Here is a 26,205-nt window from a genome sequence, read left to right on the forward strand (position 1 = left end):
GGCTCCAGTGTTCCTCTGGCCTCTCCAAAAGGAGGCATTAGACTTTAGCGGAGGTTTATTGTTACAGGTGTTTGTAATTTATAATCAGGCACATCAGTGATCTTTCTTTCAGGCCCAAAACTCCAGCAGAGAAGAAAAATGGGAGGGAAAACAAAAGAGTTAAGAGCATGGCTCTGACATCTGAATGATTACTGAGAAGAGTTGAAGAAGAGGTGGAAAGTACAATAGCGACAGAGCACAGAGGTTGGATTCTCTGCTAGGTCTGATACCTGATGGGCAGTCTAGCACAGCGAATCTTAAACTGTGGGTCGTGACCCCATATGGGGTCGTGAAGAATTTGGCAATAAAAGGGTCTCTGAATGCGCAATGACCAAAAATTAATTAAAAGTGAAATGAGTAATGAGATTGAGGTGTTTCTGGCAATGCTTGCCCACGTTGTATCTAGCAGCTTCACGGTAGCCTGGGTTCTGAACACAAAGCATGCACACTTTGCACTATGCATGTCCTCAGCCCATAACAATTGCAATGCCAAAGAATGCTGCTGGTGAAAAAAGTTTAAGAAGTCCTGGCCTAACAGGACCAATATCAGCTTGGAATGAAACTGAGCTTGGATGAAGGTAGCTTTAGTATAGAAGAACAAGCAAAACTCTAAATCTGAATAAATAAGCATTGATTTTATTGAATCATCAATAATTTAAGACCGGTACAATCATCAATTTCATTCTCCATGACGTGGGGCATGATCTCCAACAGACCATGGGCAAATCCCAAACCTAGTGACAAATGAAAATTAAATAGGAAGGGAAAAAGGGAGGGCAGATGGAAACATCATACCGTACACAAAATACTCAATTCCTAGTTTTCTCTTTAAAAATGGCTAGAAAAAATTCATCAAAATGCAGCACTTTAATCAAATATTTACAATTTCTATGTTACAATGAAAAAATGTACATCTTATAGAACATATTTCATAAACTGTTCCACTGGAAACAACTAGGTCAAAACAGCAAACCTTCCATTGAATATCCACAAAGTTGTTTTTTTTTTTATTTGAAATAAGATTCGCCACAGTCAAACAAGTTTCAATACACAGAATATTGAAGTTTAAGCATCAACCATGAAATAAAAAAATTTCCCCAATGTATAACAAAGGTCTAGCCAAGCCCCTTCCCTCCCCATCCCAGCTTATAAGATCTACCCCATCTCATTTATGGCCTGCATATTCTTGGCAGTTTGGAAAGAAAACTTTTGGCTTCCACTCATAACTCAACATGAATGTTGCATAGAATCTTGTACATTTCAAAACGAGCCAAACTCTGTATAAAAAGGCAAAATGGAAGCATTTTGGACAAAGCCCTAAATGAGCAATCACTCTTTCAAAGGTGTGTCATGTGTACTTAAAATATGGCCAAATTAAAAAAAAAATGCATCCAGACAACCCTGCTTCCTGAAGCTTTCGAAAGGACACTGAGTTTATGATCATTACAAAGACTAAACTACTGGAGGTCACTCTTTCGCCCAGCGATACAGACAATCATCAGTCATTGAATGATCAACACAGAGACCTTTCTGTGCCTGGCCACAGAAAGCTGGAGGGGAGAGGGAGGGAAGAAGAAAAGAGAGGAGACAGGGAAGGGTGTGATTTGAAAAAAAAATACAGTTTAAAAAAATATCGATGGGTGTCTATTCACAAGGTGGCTGGGAAAACTACCCAAAATGAGAGATCAACTTCATCTCCACCCAAATTCACAGTAGTAGAAAGTAAGGGAATTGCTGGGTGTGAAATAAGCTGAGAAGTCAGCATTACATGTTAGTGTAACAGATGATGGTGTTTGGTGTTGGATCACTGTTTGGATGCCAAGGGTATGGATCTTCAAACCAGAACCCAAACCAAAGGTAGATATCCCAGATCAAGGGTAATTTACTAGTTCCAGACATATACTCTGGGTTTATTGAGATTAAAGCAGTGACAAATTTGACTGGCATTTCACTCACTGGTAGGGCAGTCAATTTTAGGAGAAAGAAAATGATAAGTCGTTGGCAAATCAGAAGTAGTAATTTGAGAAGGCTCATGTCAAACTCTTATGGAGTAAAAAAAAAAAATTAGGGAAATCACAGGGAGTCATAACTTTGTTAGCAGAAATTCAAGAGATGCGAAAAACAACCTTGAAAGGAAACAATCCAAAACTACATGCAAATTGGTATTTAAGGTTGTTTTTTGTTTGTTTTTTGTTTTGTTTTTAAACTTTAAGATTTAACAAGCTCTTAAACATATACCAGGACATTGAAGAAATAGCACACTGGGTTCCTGTAAAAGTGGTTTATATTGTATGTAGAATATTACAAGTTGGTCTTTTTTTTCCTGCAGAGAAGATGGACAATTGTCCAGTAAAATTTGCAGCTGTAGACTAAAATTAACCTGACAACAGATGTCGTTTTCCTCCTGCTATTTTAAAGTGGCTACGCATCCACAAAAACGAATCTCTCAGACACGGAATATTCACAGCGACTTGTGTTCTCCTATTTCACATGAAGAGATGACATTTTAGCCCTGTTTTGTTTCATTAGAAAAATCCAACCCCAGCAGATGCGGCACTAACATAAACGAGCAGTTTGTACAAAATAAGTAAGGCATCGCGTTTTGAAGTTCAGCACCCGAAGAGATCAGAGGAAGCTCGTCCAGATGGAGGCAGAGGCTGGGTTTTCCGGGAAGGGGTTGCCCGCACCCAGTGACCTGTGGCATATATCAGTTCCCACGGAAGGGGAAGTGCAATTCCTTTGGGAGGTGACCTTTCACCTCGACGAAGTCCACGCCTGGCTGCTTATGTCACAGATGTGCGTTTGGAAGGAAGAGGAGGAAGGAGGCTAACGTGGCTCAAAGCTCACCCATGTTTTGACAGCATGGGCCCCTGCTTACTTCAAAGAGACACGAGTACCCTAGGGCCCAGTTGCAAAAGACTGGGATGTCGAGCTGTTAAAATGAGTAATTAAAAAAAAAATCACATAGAACAAAATGAAAAGCTGATTCCTGCAGCTCTCATTTTCTCTAACGTTTACCAATTTTGAATGTAAGGGCAGGAGAAAAAAAAATTTCAGAATCAACGCTAGTCAGAAAGAGGAATAAAAACTCAATGTCCACTTCAGAGGGCGTGGGTATTCAGTTCTCTGAAGCTGTAGAACATCTCTCACTACACACAGTGCTTGCAGAAAACAAAACAAAAAACCTGATTCATATATATTCACATATATATATACACACACACACACATATATTTAACATAAGCATATATATATATACACATATACACGTTATTATGCACATATATATGTGTGTGTGTATGCTGTGTGTGTGGTTGTGTATGTATATATATATATATATATATATATATGTAAAAATTTTTGTAGAAAAGTACACAAAGGTGTGACAGAATCAAAACATATCAAACTAAGGTCTCAGGCAAAGAGAGCACCATTTAAAAAAAAAACATGATTTTTTTAAAAAAAGGTTTCCCTGTCTTGTAGCTTTGCCTTTTGTTGACTATCACCAAGGCAAGTGCCCTACAGGGCACCAGGCCTCTGGAGCTGAGGTTGTTTGGTGGGGCTGCGCTGATGCCCAGCCCAGACGCTCTTTGTTTGGTAGAAAGCAGCATAGGCTTAATTTTCTGCCCCTCCTTAGCCCCTTTAGTCTCCACACAGTTCACAGCCTGCTGCTGCTTCGTTTCCGAGTTTTGAATGGATTTTCTCAACCCCTGATTTGTTTTCCACACTTCCGAAATAATCCAGAAGAATCTTCAGGGTCTCAGGCATAGGAGCTCACAGAGAAAGAAGCAAAGCAAAGAAATAAAGAGAAAGAAGGAAGGAGTGGGGGAAAGAGAAAGAAAGAAAGAAAACATAGTGCAGTTGTCCCTGTCATTGAAAGGAAAAAGTCCCAAGGTTGTCTGACTTGGATGCCTGCACCCACGGTCAAGGCTGACAAACAAGGCTTTTTGTTCTCCCAGCTCTAACACTGAGCCTGAAGGCAGGGTTGAGAAGGTGCCTTCGGAGATGGCTTGGGGTATGCAGATGGAACTGGGAAGTGAGGGGAGAGAAGCATGAGAAGTGGAGAAGGACTTTGTGCCCGGTCCCTGATCACAAGGTGGACTCCAGGGACGAGTCCAAGATGTCGTCCTGATGGCTATTGCTGTTGGAATCGCTGTCGTAGCTCTGGGGGCTTGAGTAGTTGGCAGCTTCTTGTAGCCTCATCAGCATATTCATCTGCAAGGAAGAGTACAAAGGGTTAGGAGCTCTCGGCCCAGTCACCCCTGTTCCCTCACACAGAATCTTTTTTTTTTAAATTTTTTAACTTTTTATCTCAAGTTTTGAGTTCCAAATTCTAACCCTTCCTCTCTCAGATATCAGATATAGGTTATACAAATGAAATTATATAAAACATTTCCATATTAGTCATTTCGTACAAGAAGACTCCAATAAAAGAAAAAAAATTCAAGAAAGAAAGTGAAAAACAGCACACTTCAGTCTGTATTCAATCAATATCAGTGCTTTCCCTGGAGTCAGAGAGTATGCTTCGTCATTAGTCCTTTGGGATTGTCTTGGATCATTGTATTGCGGAGAATAGCCAAGTTATCCACCATTCTTCACCAAACAATATTGCTGTTGCTGCATACAACATTCTTCTTAACACGCTTTCTGGAAGCCTTTTTGGAGCTATTCTATCTTCCCCAATTTCTTATACTGAGATTTCTCCCAAGATGACTCCAGAACCTCTTTGAGTTATGTCCATCTAAATAGTGAACCCAGAACCAAATTGGCTTTCCAGTGGTAAGCAGCCATTGGATGTGCTAAATTCTATTTACTGAAAGCTCACAAGTCAGACTAATTTCTAGTTTTTCTAACTGCTTGTCTAGCTATAGAGACTCATTCCTTTAAGCATCTGGATTTTTTTCTTCTCACTCTTCTATTCCAATTATGATATGTTTAAGAGAAAGGGTCCACTGGGAACATTCTAAACAGTATGATGAACCTGGAAGAACCTTGTATTTGCTGTAGCTCTTAGTTAGATTTTTAAATTTTATTTATTTCTCCAAAGGATTTCCCCAGCAATATCAGAGTGCCCAACATCTTACAAAGTTCGGGTGATGAGGATGACTGACCAATCTGTTAGAAGAGATTAATCTTCAGGCTCCCCAAGAACAGGTAACATTCTCTAATCCCCACTAGTGAAACTGGACACTCACCAGCGGATCTCCTTCTGTGTCACTCGGGGGAACCTGTTTACTGGCCGAACCTTCTCTGGGCACAGAGTAGCCATCAAAACCGACATCTTCAGGCCGCAGTTGGAGCAAAGGAGGCCACTCGTGTTGCTGGGGGGTGGCTGCCCATGGATAAGTATCCATCACCCATTTAGCAGGATCTTCCCAGGGTGTCCTTCTTCCATAGAGCTGAAACAAAACATGAAGAGACTGAAATCAGGTTTAGAATGCTGATGGTGAAATAATGTGCCTTTTGGAAACTTCAGGATTGGAGCTCTTATCTGAAAAATCCTGTGTTGGTGACTTACTTCCTAGCATACGATGATAAGGACAACACTTTTCAAAGAGTTTCAAGTACTAAATTATACTCAGGTCCTTAGTCAATTGGCAAATGGACTTCCCAGAGTCTCAAGAAACCAAGATAGTGAAGAGACAAGAAGAGGCGGAAGGTAGGTGAAGCTCTAATTGGGATTAAAAGGGAAGAGGCAACTAGGGGCTAGATTTTTACTTAAGACAACTATAAAACCCTACAACTTACTTGCCCTATAGACACCTAAAGGTAGCTTCTGCTATGAATATAATACATATTCATAGGCTTTGCTGTGAATCAGCTAATTGCAAATCAAATTCAGCTAAACAAGGGGGCAAAGAAGATGGGAGAAAAAGTAGGAAACAGAAACAAAGGACGTAACATAGAAATAAAAGTTTGCATAGGAGCCCCAGACACTGAGCGCCATGCCCCCCATCCATTCAAATGAACAGATACAGCAAATACCTCAGGAACTAGGAACAAGACTTAGCTCTAAGTTCTTAGGATCGTAGAGCTTAGAATGAAATATAACATGGTCTTCGAAATCGTCTAGGTCAGATTTTACAGATGAAGAAACTGAGGCCCAGAGAGGTGAAGTGGCAGAGCTGGGACCTGAACATATGTCTTGACTCTAAAGCCACTTTTAGGTGGTTATCTAATCCATCTATCTATCTACCCAGATATTGATATAGCTACATATAGACATCAGTGTCTATCTAGATATTGATGTCTATAAATATCAATATCTATCTAGATAGATCTATATCTATTTCACTCTGCTAGGTGTAGAGATGTAGGTATACACACATATGCGTGTATATGTGTACATATGTGCATGTATATACATACACACATACATATACACACATATTTCAGTAGCTAGACTAACAAATATTTCTTGAAATGAATTCAATCTTTGCTTCTTCAGTTTAGTGCTGGAACAGATCTCAGAGGTTACCTAGATCAACCCCCTTCAGCTTACAGATGAGGAAACTCTGGGAAACTCATCGAGTCCAAATCCCTTTGTTGAGAGATGAGAAAATTGAGGGCTAAGAGTGGTGGCTCCCATAGTATATTTTTAAGGAAGGGCATTTCTTATGCTGGGTATGCTGGGTTTGTGGGAGTATAAACTGAGTTTTAACCCTTCAGACCTACAAAATTTGGGGCTTTTGGAGCATAAATGCTATTTATAGCTTTAAGCCATGGATTTCTTCTTCATAGGGTGTAAATCTCATTACTCTGAACGTCTTCAAGTCCAGGGGAAAGAGTATTTGACAAATATACAGCCAAGAAGTTCCAAAGTGGGTATTTAAGCGAATACATTGACTGCAGAATTAAAATTGGTTAACTTTGGTTAACCTCAGTTAACATATCAAGTCAGGGAAATCATTCTGGGGAGGGTTTAGTTCTATTAGGGTGAAGGAAGGGATCAGTATCCATAGATGACCTCTCATCTTCCCTTCCATATAAATAAAAAAACTGCAAAAGTTGTTGGGGTCATGCTTCCCACGTTTTTTGGTGAGTGACCCTTGTTTCATTCCATATGTTAGGTGGGACACTGCCTAAGCCAGAGTAAAGGTTTTGGGAAAAGCAGAATTGGGGTATTGTGACTTGCCTACAAATAATAACGACAGCGATTCACATTTCTATAGGCTGTATAGTTTACAAAGTGCTTATGTCACAATACTGTGAGGTAAGTAGTATACATGCTATTATCCCCATTTGACAGGTAAAGAGACTGAGGCTTAGAAAAGTTAAGTGACTTGTACTGTACCTAGTTGTAGTGTTGTAACATTTTAGAGTTGGGTCCTCAGCTCAGGGACTAGGATGTTAAGTCCACTGTTTTGGGTAGGTTTCTTGGTTTGTTTTTTATTTCATGTTGTTGTTGTGCCAGTCATGGCCAACTCTTTGTGACTCCATTTGGGGTTTTCTTGGCAAAGATCCTGGAGTGGTTTGCCGTTTCCTTTTCCAGCTCATTTTACAGATGAGGAAACTGAGGCAAACTGGGTTAAGAGATTTGCCCAGGGTCACAAAGTTAGGAAGTGTCTGAGGCTGGACTTGATCTCAGGTCTTCCTGACTCCAAGTCCGGTGCTCTATCCACTGCACCATCCAGCTGTCCTATCATTACATGACATTACTTCATTTCACAGACAGCGCTTTCTATGTGAAATGGGGCAAGCTTTTGGGTTGCTGTAGACATGATACAGTGGTTCCCCAAATAGAAGGCCCCACAAGCATGGTATGGACTGCAAGAAAGGGCCATCCCATCCCTCTGACCTGAAGAAAGAGCTAGAGGTCATAGAGAATCTGACTTTCATAACTAACACACCTACCATATAAGAACCATGAGTGCTCCAGCAGAAACCAGTAGGAATAGGGTTGGGTAAGAACATGGCCTTGGACGGCCACCTTGGTGTTGTCTGTGCTCAGGCTAGCACTGGAATACAGATGCCCTCCTCTTTCTCTTACAGCAAGAGATTTAGTATTCAGTCTGAAAAAATGGCCACAAAGCCCTTCTTTCCACCTTCCTGGAACTCTGAAGATACAAGACCAGTTTGGGGCAGCACATACATTGGACCACAGATTTAGAGCTGCCAGTAACGGATGCTTTAGGCTCACATTGCAGGCAGCTTCATTTGGACAGTGTTCCTAAAAAGGGAGAAAAATGATGGACAAGAGAGAGACTACAGGATCCAAAGCCAGAGGATCTGAGTTCAAATCCCAGCACTGACCCTGTGTGACCTTGGAAAATCACTTTTGCTCCTTGGGTCTCAGTTTCCTTATCTGTAAAGTGAGGAGTTAAACTAGATGATCTTCTAGGTTGCTTCCGGCTCTAGAGAGAGCTAAGAGAGCCGCAGCCTCAGTCATAAGATGATGCAGCAAGCACATTAATATTGTCTTCAAAGACAAATTCATTAGCCTCCTGTTTGTGTTTGGAAGGACCAAAAAATCATGAACAAAGCAATTAGGCGGCACAGTAGACAGAATGTTGGGCTTGGAGTCAGGAAGACTCATTTTCCTGAGTTCAGATCCAGCCTTAGATACTAGCTGTGTGAGCCTGGGTGAGTCACTTCACCCTGTTTGCCTCAGTTTCCTCATATGTAAAATGAGCTGGAGAAGGAAATGGCAAACCACTCCAGTGTCTTTGCCAAGAAAACCCCAAAATCGGGTCATGAAGAGTTGGACATGACAGAAAAATGACTGACCACCGCCAACAAAAACCATGAAATCAATAGTTAGCTAAACAGAGCAGCAAAGAAAATACATGAAAATTTCAAGGCTAGATGTATGGTCTCTATAAAAAAAAAAGGTTTCTGACATATGAATATCTGTAAATTTCCACTTCAGCTATAAGCAATGAACACATAAATCCCTTCTTGGGAAGAGGCAAAGAGTAATACGATAAAACACAGAAGTTGGGTACTTCATTTCTACGTTTCTAGAACAATATATGGGATTGAAGCTTCAGTGGGCTTTTATTCCTGTATGGGCATATTTATAGGACACTTGCACATCACAAGATGGGCAATTATTTGTTCACAAGTGAATCTATAGGTAATTAAAAAAAAATCAAGTCAAACTTTTGTGCTAAGCTAAAACCATGCATCTGACTAGTTTACAGAGATGACATCAAGCATCCGAACGATTGGCCAATAGGGGGCAACATTGTCTCATTCTCCAACAGTGAGCTCTACCCTTAACCTTCCCTTGATAAAAGGGCAGCATCTCCCAGGCTGTTGCTTCAGGGATGCAGATCTGGGGGCACAGAGTTCATTGGATCAGGTATTTAGAACCCTAAGGGATGACTTAGGCACCTAGGCTTAGCCAGGCTGCACCATGCCTGCTGACTTTCCCGAGACACGGGAGCCAGCAGTTTGATCCACCAGTTTAGACAGTGATATCCTGGCTCAAATCTCTTGAAAAGTGTGAAAGCTTGGCTTCGTGAAATCGGATGGATAAAGGAGACTTAAATATGTAGAAAAATTGCAAGCCTATTGATTTCACCTTTACAGCATCTTCTTGAATACACTCTCTTCTCTCCTCTCACACTGCCCAGACTGGTGCTGGTCCTTATCACCTGTGAGGTGAAAACTATTGTAATAGCCTATGGGTGGGTCTACCTGCCTCAGTCTCTCCCCCATTCCAAGTCATCCTCCATTCAGCCACCAAAGTGATTTTCCTAAAGCTCAGGTCTGACCACGTCACCACTCCTACTCAACAAAATCCAGTGGCTCTATCATCTCCAGGATCAAATACGAAACGCTCTTTTGGGCATTTAAAGCCCTTCATAACCAATCCTGCTGCTGACCATTCCAGTCTTCTCACACATTATTCCCTGTTCGATCCAGTAACGTTGGCCTGCTTGTGGTTCCCCAAACAAGACATTCCATCTCTTGGCTCTGGCCATTTTCTCCCCTATGCCTGAAATTCTCTCTCTTCATCTCTACCTACTGGCTCCCCCAGCTTCGTTTAAGTCCCAATTAAAATCCCATCTTTTACAGGGAGCTTTTCCCAACCCCTCTTAATTCTAGTGCCTTCTCTTTATTAAGTAATTCCTATTTATCCTGTCTATAGCTTGTCGGTACATTATCTGCTTGTGTGTTATCTCTCCACCCCCCCTTTGATTGTGAGCTCCTCATGGGCAGGGATGATCTTTTGTTTCTTTTCCTATCTCCACTGATTAGCATAGTGCCTGGCAATAGTAGGCAATTAATAAATGCTTATTGATTGAATGGTTATTTTGGAGTCATCTCTTCCCCTTAGAAAACCACAAGGACCAGGAGTGAAACACCCTTCACAAGGGCAGTATAGTGTGGTAGAACAGAACCCTGAGCTGGGAGTTAGGAGACATGACTTTAGATTTACAGAACTTTAGAAATAGAAGGGATTTCTTATTGTTGAGTCATTTCAGTTGTGTCCTACTCTTCGTGACCCCACTTGGGATTTTCTTGGTAAAGATACTGGAGTGGTTTGCCATTTCTTTCTCCAGCTCATCTGACAGATGAGGAAACTGAGGCAATCAGGGTTCAGTGACTTGCCCAGGGTCACAGAGCTAGTAAGTGTCTGAGGCCACATTTGAACTCAGGAAGATGAGTCTTCCTGATTCTAGGCCCAGTGCTCTATCCACTGCTGCCACCTAGCGGCCCCATAGAAAAGACTTTCAGAATTTTTTAACCACAGCATTGGGGCAGCGAGGTAGCGCAGTGGATACAATGTTGGGTCTGGGCTTGGAGTCAGGAGGACTTGAGTTCAAATGAGCTGGAGAAGAAAATGGTAAACCACTCCAGTATCTTTGCAAGAAAACCCCAAATGGGGTCACAAAGAGTGGGACATGAATGAAATGACTAAACAAAATCACAGAATCACCACAATTTAGACCTGGAAAAGATGTCAGAGGGCCACCTGGTCGAACCTGCCCCAAACTAACAAGTGGTCAACCAGACTTTGCCATTAATGATCTTCCAAATGTCATAGGTTATGCTAGGCAGTGGGAATACAATGAGAAAAATGAAAGTCCCTGCTCTCAAGCAGACCTCTAGTTGGGGGTGGGGGGACAGAAACACCTCATTTTACACAAGTTGAAACTGAGGCCCTGGGAAAAGGGAAAGAAGCATTTATTAAGCATATACTATGTGCCAGGCACTATACTGAGTGCCGGTGATACAAATTCAAGCAAAAAAAAAAGTCCTTGCCCTCAAGATGCTTGCATTTTAATAAAGGATGACAACACAAAAAGGGAGCTGAAAGGGAGGAATGAAGAGACCCGGTGCAGGGGCCTAGTTTTGAAGTCAGGAAAGTCTTTTTTTTTTTTTTTTTTTGCCAGGCTAGGCTGGAAGAAGAATGAAGGCTGGTTGGCCTGGGCTTCTCCACAAAATGGAGGCCCCAGGAGGAAGTCACTAATGGGAGAAGGGGAAGGTGGGTCTTGTGCCGGGATATTCCAAGCTGAGAAGGCCCTAGGATGTGCAATGACTTGTCCATGGTCAGAATGCAAGGGAATAGAAAGTAGTATGAGGTCATGAAAAAAGAGTAAAAAAGGCAACATGACTAGAGAGCCAGCCTTTGTTTCTGGAGGACTTGGGCCTCCCTCTTGCCTCTAACACATACTGGGTGTGTGACCATGTGTGAATTTCACCTGTCTGAGACGACATAAGTTAAAACGAGTTTCAGGCTGTATTAGTGAAGGCAATTCCCATATCTGGAATTTCTCAGCTAGGGACAAAACCAAAATTGTTTTACCAAAAGCTATCTAAAATGCCCTGAGTAGTCAAGACTGTTTCCTTCAATATATTTTGCATGTTTTCACATGGATAATTGATATCATACTGCTTGCCTTCTCAGTGGGTGGGGGAGGAACTGGAAAGAGGGAGAGAATTTGGAACTCAAAATTGAAAAAAAATAAATGTTAAAAATAAATAGATGACCATTTATTAAAAGGGAAACAAGACTTTCAGAAATAATGATATCAGGATGGTAGCAGTGTTTTTCATACATCAATGGATTCTGGGAGGCCTCTAGGGGTCTGCATGCAGCATAGCATCCCAGGATCAGATATGACAATCCTACTGCCCTACATCTGGCAGAGCCACTGAATGATGCCCAGGTGCCCTCTTCTAAGAGTACCCAGAGGCATTCTACAGATGGCATGTAACACAGGGAATTAATAATAAACTCTCCCTGTGTCCCATAACTTATTCCAAAAGGACTGAGTACCATTTTGAACTATTAGGTGTCAAGAGATTTCATAATCAGCGTTTCCTGCCCAAGAGCGATTGTTTCTATTCTGGATTCCTCGACACTTAACAGTCTCACTTGTTTTTTGACAGGCTGGCCATCGCTGGCCTGGATATCTGTTCACGACAGATAAAAACAGCAAAAGGAGAGAAGTCACTTAACCCTTGGAGCACTCCCTTGTTGGCAGGGAAAAGTCCGCTAACATAGCCCATGCTGTTCACAAAGTCCATGAGAAGCCAGCAGGACTTTAATCACTACCTCTGGACTCTGAACCACTGGCCGGTGATCATCAAGGGGGCTTTCTCAAGATGATTATGACTGGAACAGATACTTCTTCTTTTTTTTTTTTGCAAGGCAAGTGGGGATAAGTGACTTGCCCAGAGTTACATAGCTAGAGCAGATACTTCTAATGGGAAAACATGGAGTCTCAGAGTACAGAAGCAAACCCTGCCCTTTCCATTCACTTCTGAAGAGGCAAAGTTTATACATTCAGCAAGTTCCCTGGCCTTCCTCAGCATCACTATCATTTTTGGTATAATCCCTGGTCCTCACCAAGTGAGTTATGGGTAAGAGAGAACAGAAACAGGAGAAAAAGAAATAGGCCATCCACGCTCATATCTTCAATGTTCATTTTTCACATAGTGATTGGGTAATCATTCCTGTCCTTGTCCTTGATCTTCTATCCCTCACCCAACAGTCATTTGACCTTAGAAACTTCAGTCTTGGAAAGGTTTATGAGATAAACCAGATGTCAGGCAGGCTAGGAAGTGTCAGGCTAAACTCAAAGAATGGAGGTTATATTATATTCTGGATCACGTCCTTATTAATGATCCATTTTTAGAAGGCAGTGGAACCTAAATGATGTTCCATTTGTCACTTTGGCAACTAAACAGTATTGTGAAGAGAAGAAAGCTTGAAAAAAGAAATTCTGGTGGGGGGCGGGAGGAAGGTAAACATTGCCACTTTTGCCGTAAGAGACTTCTCTTGCAGGGATGCTACACTGTGACTACAATGGGATGTACTACCTGAATGGAGAGCCAGAAGATCCCTTAGAAATCGTCCGGTCGAATTCCTTCATTTTAGAGGTGAAGACAATGTGGTCCAAGGTAACTGACATGTTCAAGGTTCCACAGATAACAAGTAGCAAAGCCAACATTTGAATTCAGATCCTTTGATTCTAAATCAAACGTCCTTGCCACAATATTTAGTGTGCTTTATAAAGCAGATGCTGACCAACTTACAAATGAAAAGTAGAGTCAAGGTGTGGGGGGGCAGGGTGAGGGTGGGCGGGAATCTTTTGGTCAAAAGTTTTCTGAGCTGAAAAACGTAGGGTTCCCTGCACTTGAAAATGTTGGGAACCACAGTGTGCGAGGCATTTATTCAGATTGCATGTGTTTGGAGCCTAGGAGTTTGTATTGTTGTTGCTGAGTCATTTTTTTTTCAGTCATTTCAGACTCTTTGTGACCTCACTTGGGGTTTTCTTGACACAGATACTGGAGTGGTTTGCCATTTCCTTCTCCATCCCATTTTACAGATGAGGAAACTGAGGTAACCAAGGTGAAGTGACTTGCCCAGGGTCACACAGCTAGTAAGTGTCTGAGGCCAGATTCGAACTCAGGAAGATGAGCCTTCTTGACTTTGGGTCCAGTGCTCTATGCACTATGGTGCCACCTAGCTGTCCTCGTGTCAACATTACAAATGTCTATTTTCCGTGTGTAGAGGCTATTGTAGTATCGCATCCCTTCAAGATAAAGTATATTGCCTACTCATAAGATAATAAAAGATAAAAAGCTCTCTGGAAGTGGTAAGACACAGCTGGCGGAGCTCTGAATTCATTTAACCTTTTTTTGGAAAGCAGTACAGGTTATAAAAACATTCATACCCTATGACTTACTAATCCTGCACCACACAAAGATTATCGACAGACTTTTTTTTATGCAAATACTTCCAGCAGCACTATCTGTAATAGCAAAAACAAACAAATAAGCAAACAAACAGAAAAAGACCCCAAAATAAAATGAGTCCAACAACTTGGGAGTGGTTGGAAAATTGATGGTACATGTATGCCGTGGATTATAATGCCTTAAGAAGCAGTGAATGTGACAAAGTCAAAAAAATCCTGAAAAGACTTACATGAAATGACTCAGAGTGAAAAAAGGAGGACAAAAAGAATACGTTCATTGACTGCAACTACGTCAAAGTAACATAATAGCAACAAATCTACATTCTATGCACAGAAAAGAAATGAAAATAAACATGATGCAGGGAGAACGGTTTTAAAGTCTTTGAGGTTAAGGTAAATAATCAGTAAATAATGGATGCTTATAGAAGTGTATCACTGTTTGCAATTACTTTTTGGTTATTTATACATTTGCATACTGTATTTGTCACTGGAAGTTTAAATAAAACTTTCATAAAAATTAAAACTAAACCAAAATTACTTGCCTCTTTATGCTAAGTCAATAATTCCCTGAAATAGTTCATACGTATTTGAGTCCTGTGGAATCTGAAAGTAACCCCCCCCATTTTTTTTCCAAGATTTGTGTGTGTGCATTAATTCTTTAATTTTTTACTTGGGTTCATTTGAGGAAAAAATTACAAATAACTGGCATTAATCCTAATATCAGAGATTTGCAAATTGCTTTACATATACTATTTCATTTGATTCTTACAATCACACTGAGGGAAGTAGGTGTTATTACTATTATTATTGTTAGTTCAGAGGTGAGGAAACTGAGGCTGAGAAACATTGTATGACTTGACTAAGGTTACATAGCTAGCAAGCATCTGGGGTAAGATTTGAACTCAGGTCTTCCTAACTCCATGCCTAGCCCTCTGTCCACTGAAGTTTTCTTCTGACACCTCACTATGGTATGAGTGAACCTGAGTTCTCAAAGGATTGGCCAGTGGAGCACCAGTTCTCATAGGTCCAACCAAAATGGAAAGGCTTTCAATATGGGTCCAGTGATGGACCCATATTATCCAAGGATCAACTTAGGTCTAGAGATGCTAATTAATAGGTTGATTTCAAGGTGATGAATTTTGGGGCACATAAATTTTAGCTGGCTTACAATGAGTTGTGACCTGTGTCAGTGGAGAGAGAAACTCCATGGACAAAATGAGAGATCCTAAAAGTACTACCTAAATATCAAAGATCCAGTAGATGTAGGGGCCTGGATCTAGAGATGTTAGGGACTATTATCTGCCTATTAATTACTCAGATTTGGTTTTGAAATACAGATTGAGCTTCTTAGAAGGCCTTCAGGATCAACAATAAAATTGTCACAGGCTCTAATTTTAGCATGACCATCCTCCTCCTTGTGCATAGCACAAGGTGAAAAATTCATGCATTCATCCCCACCTTGAATAATTCTGGCAACACATTTTTATTAGACCTTTACAACGATTTCTTGACTCTTCAAACGTATTCAGTCCATGGTACACTAATCAACCAAAGGACCACACCCAGAATTTTTGAGGTCCTTCAGCCTAATGCATAACTCAACAGAAATTAACACTATAACATCAATTTCCCACCAAGTGGTGAGCTAATGTCTTCTTCAAGACTCTATACAATGGGGAACTCACCATACTTCCTGAGGCAATCATTTCCACTTTGGGACAGCTCTCCTAATTAGGAAGATTTTCCTTCACTGAGCTGAAGTCTTCCTATCTATAACTGCCATCTACTGTTCCCAGTTCTGATCTCTGGGGCCAAGCAGAATAAAACTAATCCTTCTTCCACAAGACAGCATAGCCAGTCCTTCAAAAATCCAAAGGTAGTAATAATCACTCCCTAGCTTCTCAAGTGTTCTCCAGGATCAACATCCCCAGTTCTTTTCCTTAAAGTTATTTTTGTTCTGACTTCTTTTGAAGGATAGCATTGCTGGCTTTAATTACAAGGACAAATCTCTCCCACATTTTCTCAGTATTATCTATGGCTTCTTCACATGTGCTGCAATAGCAAATATTGACTTATTTTAATGCCTACGTTTAAACAAACACACAAATATTACTAGCATATGACCCCAGTAGGTATCTTCTATCCTGAATGTTGAGAAAAGAGATTTTGTGAACTGACTTGAAGATTCTTCACCTTGGCCTTCTGCCTGTTAATTACTCAGCTTTGGTTTTGAAATACAGATTGAACTTCTTATAATGCCTTCAGGATCAACAATAAAATTGTCACAGGCTCTAATTTTAGCATAACCGTCCTACTCCTTTGCTTAGCACAAAGTGAAAAATTCATGTATTCATGTTCTCCAGCTGCCGCAGACAGTTACTACAGCTTGGAGTCATTTGGCTGGCAGGGAAATTTGTATGCACACCCACTTCAATAAGATAGCTGGATGGCAGCCCATGATCAAAAGCTTTTATAGCCTGGACAAACAGGCTCTCTGGGATGAGGGTGGGTTTATCTGGTTGTCAAAGGAGCCTGGTCATAGGAAAGCAGCTCCCAAATGCTCACCTGGAGTCCTTCTCTGACAGCTTCCAGGAGATAGGGGATAATCGAGTAGTTCCATAAGTCTGTAAACCAAACCCTCGAACCATCCACATCTATGGGGCAGGACAGGAAGAGCCTAGGGCCTGGAAGGGCACGAGAAAAGAAGGATCAGAGACTCAAGTGCAGTTATGACTTTAAGCTGATTGCCCTTGAAAGGCAGTACCACGGAGAGGGGAATGCTTAGGCAAAGCACCAGGGGATTGATAAGAATTGACTGAAATTATTTAGATACTAAATTCTATAAGTGGAGAGAAAGTACAACCCACAGGGTTTGTATCTCAAGTGTGTACTCAAGTGTGGAGGATCGAAAAGGACATCTGCTAAGGAACAGCACTGGCCATCTTGAACATCGGGGTCTTGGGGAAAACCTTTCGATAGGCAGCTCTTGGCCATTTAAGATCTTATTATTTAAGCTTCTCTCTTTTTCTCTGCTTCTTGCCTTTCAGGTACTTCCCCCGCTCTATCAGCACCACCATCTGTAATTGACTCGGGGAAGGGAGAGGCAAAACTTACAGGAGCAATCTGGCTCTCTGTTAGGCAGAAGTGGTGAAAGGTTTAGCACTGGAGAAAGTGAAAATGAGCTTCAGGGAATTCTCTGTAAATTTTAATCAGCGATGCTATCTTCTATTTCCACAAACGTGGGAAATTTGGAATTTGGAAGTAGTCATGGCCAAATGCATGATTAGAAAGGGCTTTCACTGTCATGGCATTTTAGAGGGCTCCAGAGTGCCCACCATTTGAGGGTGGTGAGAACATTTAGGCATCCACCTTTTCACTTTTCCTCCCCTTTATTCCTACCCATTGAACTGTCACTGACAGTTCTGTAGACTCAAAGCCCTTTTCAGCTCTCACCGATAGTGACGTCTGAAGAGCTATGAGCCTCCAGGAAGCGGTTGAGATGTTGCCAGACCTTAGGGATCCAATCAATGATTTTCACAAGCTCAGCATTCCGCACACGTCCACTGATTTCTGTTTCAATGAGCTTCCTCCTCAGGAAACGGCTGAGAAAACCCTTTACCGGCTCAGTGTGATTGGCACACAGCACCCATCTAGAAAAGATAGTGGCCCTAAAGGGTTAATATTTCTCTGCAAATCATATCTCTGGTTATGACTCTCCAATCAAACCATATTAAAATGTCAATCCTGCTCCTTTGTGCTTACAGAGCTGAGGCCCCTAAGGGTACCTTAAAAATGGCAGAGGGGTATACTATCCAGGGCAAAGTGCCATAGTGTGACAATGGTACCTCCTTGTCCTATCCTCCCAGTTTGTGATCCCTCTCCCCTGACTTAGTTGCAGGAATTGGAGAGGACTACAAAAAGGCAGCAGCTGGTGTGCTTGGCAAGTTCAGGGACATAAAGCTTTATTCCAACTCGTGACCATGGTAACAGTTGGAGAGCAATCACTTAATCAACAAATATTTATCAAACACCTTCTACAGTCCAAGCAATCCTTTCTTTCCCTTCACTCACCTCCCATACTTTCGGAGAAACCAACAATTCTAGTCCTAATGCCTGTCATATGTGAATATATCTAATAACTCACTGTGAAGAAGTTCATACTTCATCAGGTCACATTTAGGGGTTATGGGGATAGAGAAGAAAAGGTGGAGGAAGGGTAAGTCCATCTGGGCTTAATAACAGATGATCAGTATATCAAGGTCTTATAGACTCAGAAGCTTGGAAGATGCTCTCAAATAACAGCTTTCATCAGTCATATTTATTTTCAGCACTGAAGAGGAGAGATGCCAACAGGTGGTGGACATATGGGCAATGGGCTGGAAAAGGTTAGTCACTGCCCAAAATGGTCTTCTGAAGAGGGAAAGTCAAGGTTTAATATTGGGAGTCAAATTGGGGTGCCAGTAATTGTACCAGTAGGGAGAGACCACTATCTTTCATGTCACTCCCAAATTAGCATAGCACAGTTGATACACCTTACCTGAAATTGTGGTGAAGCTGTAGGTTGGGAGTGGAAGAGGTAGCCTGGTTCATTGTGCCAATTATATAAGGACTGCAGGGGAAATTAACAAGGAGGAAAGTATAAGCCAAGAAAGAATCACATCCAAGAAACATCATTGTATTTGCACCGAGTGTGTAGACCTTTTAGCATCTAAATTACCACCCATTGAATCATATCAACGATTAGTTGCTGTATTGCTCTATTAACCACTTGGCACTCAGTTGCACCAAGTTATCTGAATGGGACAGTGGCTTGCAAGGGTCCACAAGATTCCAAGTATGTCTTTACCATTTATGGTACTTGCAGTTCAGCAGCCCATTGAAGATCTCGCCCAAGGAACTGACATGATGGAGGTTGTCCAGAATGATGACTAGAGGCATATCCACGGGACTGTTTTCACTGTTGCACTGATCGGCAAGGTTAGACAGGTACTGGCGTAGTTCCTGCAAAGGCCCCAAGAAGAACAAAGAAGGAACAAGCTGGTGAGCGGTCTCTTCCTAAAGAGGCCAAACTCTCTCAGGAGGGCCAGATGTTTCTGAACTTTTATTTTATTCCTTCAAGGTTATCCACTCTAGATCATAGATTGAGAGTTGGAAGGGGCCTCAGAGCCTACCATCTAGGCCAACTCTCTTATTTTGCAGATGAAGAAACAGGCCCCAAGAGGGAAAGTGTCTTGCTTAAGGTCACACAAGTAATAAGTAGCAAAACTGGGATTTCTCCCTCCAGAATCCGGCTTGCTTTCTACCATGCCATTCATTTCTTAACATAGTCTGGGTACCAATGGAGCACTTAATAAAATGAATGTTGTTAATTCTTTATTTTTTCATAGAATGCTGTTTTTGCTAAACCATGTTCCGTGAAACTCCAGTGTTCCATGTGATATGATTAAGAGTCCATAGAAAAGTTCAATGCTAATGATGTCCCCCCTCAAAAATACTAACTTTGAGATTACACATGAATAAAAAGAATACAGCAATTTCTTGCTGTAAAAATAGGCTCAATTTTCTCTCCCAAATTACCGCCATACTTGTATAGCCCGAGAGTATTCTGTCACCTCTAGGCCATCCCCAGGAGCAGGATTTATGAATTTTTTTCAGCCCCCAAGTAAGGGTACTTTAGAGTCCCATGTATATTCCGTGGTTAAATTTGAGTGGGCAAACACTGATAGAATGTTGGAGTTGAAAGGGATGGTAGAGGTGGACTGGTCCACTCTCTTCATTTTGTAGAATGGGGAAACTGAAGCTCAGAGAAGTGGGGTTAATGTCCAAAGTCACATAGCTAATTAGAAGCAAAGCCAGGACTAGAACACAGGTTCCTTGGTTCCCAATTCAGTGAGCGCCCTTTTAAATTCAAGCTTTAGCAATAATAACACCGTATGTCTGGAGAAAATTCACATGATTAATTCTATTCTAGAATTAGCCAGCAAGGGCTTTAGGATACACTAGGAGAGCCCTCCAAACACATTTCTTACTCTTCATGAAATTTCCTAAGAAAATTAGATTTTTCTCTGGAAACAGTCTGAATTTCAGGATGCAGCCACCTGGTGGAGAGATTCCCCTAGGCTGGGATTCAGAGGTAGGTGCCTTAGTAATCCACTATACTAGGCTCACACTCTAGCCACCCTTCACTTCATTCCCTGGACTCATTTCTCCTCATATAGTCCCTGTTCCTGCCCCTCCAGTTCAGTATCAAATCAACTCTGTCATTGCTCCTTTGAAGGGTACATCAATCCAATTCCCAATCTCCTATGCTTTCATTCACCATCCCTGCAACTCTCCTCCCTGGTCAATACCACCCTATGTACATTGCCTCCTATTAGAATGTAAGCTCCCTGAGGGCAGGTATAGTCTTTGCTTTGTATTTACATTCCTAGTGCTTAGCACATAGGAAGTGCTTAATAAATTCTTTTTCATTCACACATTCATTTAAAACTGTGTTTTTCATTCCAGATTCTTTATAATTGGGGGCTGGAGAAGCACAAAGAAGAAGCTGGGAAAATAAACTAAATGACTCAATCTCTGAAATAGAGGTTACGGAAAGGTGGCTCTCACTATTTTATGGAAATTGTCAACTATCTAGAAAGGGTCAGGAGCAGCTCGTGCCCAGCCCCTTAATCTGGTTCACTCACCTTGCTCGATTTGTGGTCCACATTGAAAGTGGAAATGACTCCATCTACCAGCTTCCTCCCCTCTCGGAGGACCATGTGTTCAGACAGACGGTTCGCCAGGTATGTTTTTCCAGTGCCACTGGGCCCAGAGAGGATGATGCGCCTGTGCTCCATTAGGAGGGTGACATATCGCTGAAGGATGGGTTTGGGGATAAGAGATTCAAAGACCAGACAGTCCAGGCTGTTTTCAGAGAGGCCTACATTTGGGGGACAGATGCAAAGTGTAAGATTTCCCTTGAATAACAAGTTCAAGTTCTCATGTTAAGTTAAGTTCAAGCAAGTTCTTTTATTTGAGTCTCAAGACAATATGGGAGGTGTGTGTCAGATAATATAGTTATTATTGTCTTGCTAATTCTAAGACCAGAATGTTATCCATTATGCCATGCCAAAGTCCTCTGCCCCATTGTATATTTATTTTGCATGTGCTTTGCACACATCTATATATGTATACGTGATCTACCCCAACACCTCCACTAATAGAATGAACCCCCACCTTCTTGAAAGCAGGGCCATTTCACTTCGTATCCCCAATTTCTAGCAGAGTGTCTGCTTGTTGGCTGATTCTATGAACTTTTCTGGAAGAAATCTTTTGTCCGCTCTTCATGCCCGGAAGGCACAAGTCCATTTCCAATATCATACAGGACGACACCAGCAGAATTGGGTGCATAGTTTTAAGTAAACCCAAACTGTTTCCCAAGACTGAATTTTGATAACTGACAGTGGCCAAGGGAACTCTACACAAGTCTGTAGATCTAAGGCATTTCATTTTAATTTTTAAAATAAATTTGTATTGCTATCTTTTGATTCAAAGTAACCTACTGTATATTTTCCCACCATAGTCTAGGCATTTTAAAAAGAAGCAGGCCTTTGGGGCAGGTGTTCCTCTATTTGTTAAGCCCCTTTTCCTCTATAAGAAGAGGAGTTGACGTTTATACTGTTTTATGAGACCCTAGATATCTTTTGTCTCATTTGATTCTTAACATCAGCCATGTGAGGTTCTGCTATTATTATCCCCATTTTATAGATGAGCCAGTTCTCCTGTAAAACTCATCTTGTACAGTCACAAGGCTAATGGGGCCCTTCATATTTAATTTCAGCAATAAGCACAGTCTTGTTAAAAATGTTTTCAGTAGCCCTTTGCAAACCCTTGGGATTATTAAAAGGACTGAAGCCATGTTAAGAATAACTGCAGTGAAGGGGGAAAAATCCATTCTGCCAAGTGTTAAAACAAGAGTGACAATTAACAAGCAAGGAGCTCTGAACTTTGCATCTGGCCTAATTACCTTTGAGAGAAACTGAGATGGTGTTATTCTCCCCAACCAAATAGCCACAAGGTAGCAGTTCAGGAGTCTCTGGAGTGTTGGTGCGTTTGATTTCCCCAATGCTGTAGCCTAGAACACTGTCTGAATTCAGGCCCAGCTGACTTGCTGGATCCACATGAATAATGTATTCCTGGGGAAAAAAAATAGAAAAAAAAAATCAAGACTGATCAAAGCCCCGGCTCCGATTTGTAGGTGACTCATGGTTTCGCTGGGTGATTTATGACCAACTCCTCTTCTCTCTCAGACAGAGTCTGAGATGAAACAGAGCTGTGAAGTGAGTGCAGGACAAGCTGGCTGTCTATAAATGCTTTTGATACTTCTAGAGTCCCTGAAGGCCTCTACAAATAATGATTTATTTGGTTAGTGATGAAAAAAAAAAACTTGGAGAAGTTTGTGTACATTTAGTCTGAATTAACTGAGCATGGAAAAGTTAGGGCACTTCTTCCAAGCTCATCCAAGGTGTCTAGTTACCAGGCCTGAAAGCGGAGTCGGAAAATGTATAAGAAGACAGCCCTGGCATGAAGCTTTGTTTCCTTGAAACTCCTCCTATGCATCTGGGCAAAAATGTGACTAAACAAGTTCCTGAGATAAGCAATTGGTGGTTGCTTCCAGTAAAGATCAGAGTGCCTGGAAATGGGAGGCCCTGGTACTTTGACAAGGAAAATGCTAGCTCAATTTTGATGGGAGTCTCCTTGAAGGGGAATGAATAAAAGGTTTCAGGTGAGGAATCAAAATGGATTCTAGGGGAAAGGTTCACCGAAACAGTGACTTTCAGGCCCAGTTGTATCTTCTTTGGTACAGAGGAATGGAATGATACAGTAATGGAGTAGCCAACACTGAGAGGTCATTTGATATTAGGGAAGAATTTTGTGGGTTCCCCGTGCCTCTTTTTGTCTCCCTTCCTCATCCAGTGAACATTCTGTGGATATTCAGCAGCACCATGTTGTCCTGTATCTACAAAGGTTTCCATTGCCAGGACGGCAAAAATAGCTGCCAGTCATTTTACCAGTGGTGGGAGTAGATCTGAACTGACCAATCTTGTAAATATGTAATTTGTAAGCTGGCTGGGGTGTAATCTTTGACTCAAGAAGAGTTCTCTCTCTGTGAAGCTCACTTGCTGAGATTGAATCTGGGCCCTTGATCTCACAGGTGCTGCTAACTGAGCCCGTGAGCCTGGACCCATTCTAAACGCTTGATAACTATCATTTGTAGACCTGTTATTCATTTCTTGAGCAAGCATTGATTAAGCACCTACTATGTGCCAGGCACTGGGCTAGGGGTTGGGGATACACACCTAAATAGCCCCTGAGGTCAAGGATCTTAAATTCTGTTGGCAGAAACAACTTGTACCTAGACAGTTAAAAATATGTACAAAGTAGTCTCTTGGGCATGTGAGGGAGTGGGGTTGGGAAACTAGAAAGTGGGGGAGTCAAAATGGGCTTTGTGTCGTAGGTGGTACTTGAACTAAACTTCGAAGGGAGCTAGGGATTTCCTGAGGCAGAGGGCTGGAGGAAGTTCGTTCAAGGCACAGGAAACAACTAATACGTAGGCATAGAGCTAGAAGACGGAATACCACCTACAGGGATAGCGAGTAAGCAGGACTGACTGGAGCACAGAGTGAGTGAAGAAGAATAATGACCAATAATCCTGGAATGGTGGACTGGAAACAGACCTCGAAGGGCTTTCAATGCCAAACAGGAGTTTGCATTTTATTTTAAAGAGAGCCACTACAGTTTACTGAGAAGGGGAGTGTCATGGTCAGACCTTTGTTTTAGGAATATCAATATGACAGCATCCATCATGGAGAACGGACTGGAATGTGTTCACAAGGCTATCTACAAAAGGTCTGTGATAAACATGTACAGTGCTCTTGCATACAGTAGGTGGTTAATAAATGCTTGCTGAGTGAATAGAAATTTGTGAGACACAGAGCTCTGTTCTTTGATTCATCTCTGCAGGGGGAGAGAACAGAAGTAACATGTTAAGAACAATCAGATACCGCCTTCCACGTCTCTAAACAAGAACTCCCACCTCATGACCACGTGTGATCATGAACACCTTTAGGAATCACTTACTTTGAAAAGCCGTCTAACCACCCCGTCCAGCACATCCCACTTCGTCTTGCCACTGACTCCAATACAGCCAATAAGAAAGAGGTGTGGCCTGGCATCCTAAGGGCAAGGAAAGTATTCAAGTGAAGAACCAGTTACTCATCTTGAAATGGCTCAGCAGAATATCTAGACCACTTAGCATAGCACCGCTTAGTTGGAAAAAGAATAAGAAAACCCTCAAAATGCCTTTACACTAGCTCTCCTTGATATACAGATGTGCTGCCCATGAAATTGCCTTCCCTTGGAATAATCTCAGTGTTGTTCATAGTGCCATTCAGATGATACTGACTAGTCATAGTAAGACTGAGGGCAGGGAGCATGGCTTCTCTGGGGTCTATTGAACTCTGACCCTCTTTGGTGTCGTCCCTTCTGCACACAATGTCCTACTTCACACCTCCTCTTAGCCACCTCCCTCTTTTTTTTTTTTGCAAGGCAATTGGGGTTAAGCGACTTGCCCAGGGTCACACAGCTAGTAAGTGTCAAGTATCTGGTCTGAGACCAGATTTGAACTCAAGTTCTCCTGACTCCAGGGGAGGTGCTCTATCCACTGTGCCACCAAGCTGCCCCAGCCATCTCCCTCTTGCAAAACCTCCCCTTAAACTCACCTTCCAAACTTCCCCAGAAAGTCTTCATGGATGGACTCCATCTGATTTTAATCTGCTCATCACATATTACTTGCAAATATCAATTACCCAAACCTTGGTTTTTCTTTCTTATTTTTTTCTCATATCAGTGCTGTCATCACAATAAGATTCTAGAGGGCCAGGGCTTTATCTCTTGCCTTGGCACCTCTACCCCCAGAGCTCTGCATACAAGGGGTGTGGACTAAGTAGCATGTTGGGGTGACCGTATACTAAGTGGGTGCTCAGCTAAGAAAACCTGATAAACTATTGGGTGAGCTTATATCATGCTTGGTTTCAAATACTTTGTATGTTTCAAAGAACACATGGTTACAGGGATGAGTGGGGGACATTTCAAAGTGGTTAGGCCAAATGAAAAGAGGGTTCACTAAAGTGTGACAATCCCTTACATTTATCATCAACATTTACTGACAACGTTACAACTATTTGTGGACCATGTTTCCTACCCATCCTTCCCAATCTGCAATTTTACACTCATATTTTTCATCATCAACGTTATTACAGGATGTGTCATTGGGTAACTTAAACGCAATATCTGATTCTGGTTGGCAGACAGTGAAAATTTGGGCACATTGCATAGTATAGTGCTACAGCACTATATCGAGCAGAAATACCAGCAAGAAGGGGGAAGACAAGAGACCATTATAAACACAGCTTGCATTTATAAAATGCTTTCTTCACGACAGCTTTGCAAGTTTCATAGGCTCCTAGACCTACAGCCAAGTGGGACCTCATAAATCATCTAGTGCAGCCGTTCAAATTTTCAAGATGAAGAAACTGAGGCCCAGGGAGGGTGACTTACCCACTGTAAAACAGGCAGAAGGCATCAGAGCCAGGATTTAAACCCTGTTTCTCTGATTCCACTACGCCATGCCGCTGACAGAAATGGAAGGTTTCTTCATCCCCATTTTCCAGATAAGGAAAGTGAGATTTAAAGTGCTTTGTCAATAGTTGTGCAGCTGCTGGGTATTAGGGTTAGTACTGAAACTCAGGTCTTCTATCTCCTCCATTAGATTGTGAGTTCCTTGGAGGCAGGCACTATCTTTTACCTCTTTTGGTATCCCTAGTGCTGAGCACAGTGTCTGGCATATAGTAAGCACTTAATAAATGCTTACTGACTGCCTGACCCTAAGTCCAGTGCTATTCCCAAGATACCATAATGTTACAAAGAGACCTGAAGTGGGATGCTGTGAGGTCTTGCTTTAAGACAA

General features: G+C 41.8%; 1 protein-coding gene across 4 annotated transcripts in view; it reads right to left on the reverse strand.

Annotated features, from left to right (window-relative positions):
* Positions 1-3,358: 3,358 nt before the first annotated feature.
* Positions 3,359-26,205, reverse strand: part of NAV2 (neuron navigator 2) — a 457,081-nt gene continuing 434,234 nt past the window's right edge. For all 4 annotated transcript variants that reach the window (XM_027852625.1, XM_027852624.1, XM_027852627.1 and 1 more), the window contains 9 exons: positions 24,318-24,413; positions 22,204-22,372; positions 20,882-21,117; positions 19,042-19,196; positions 18,733-18,804; positions 17,649-17,845; positions 16,761-16,879; positions 5,235-5,438; positions 3,359-4,254 (listed from right to left, as the gene is read on the reverse strand). In XM_027852625.1, coding sequence (XP_027708426.1) covers positions 4,129-4,254; positions 5,235-5,438; positions 16,761-16,879; positions 17,649-17,845; positions 18,733-18,804; positions 19,042-19,196; positions 20,882-21,117; positions 22,204-22,372; positions 24,318-24,413 — 1,374 coding nt within the window. In that variant the 3' untranslated portion in view covers positions 3,359-4,128. The remainder of the gene's footprint in view (positions 4,255-5,234; positions 5,439-16,760; positions 16,880-17,648; positions 17,846-18,732; positions 18,805-19,041; positions 19,197-20,881; positions 21,118-22,203; positions 22,373-24,317; positions 24,414-26,205) is intronic.

Source organism: Vombatus ursinus, unplaced genomic scaffold (genome assembly GCF_900497805.2).
Source record: "Vombatus ursinus unplaced genomic scaffold, bare-nosed wombat genome assembly UNPS02009770.1, whole genome shotgun sequence".
NCBI classification, from domain to species: Eukaryota; Metazoa; Chordata; class Mammalia; order Diprotodontia; family Vombatidae; genus Vombatus; species Vombatus ursinus.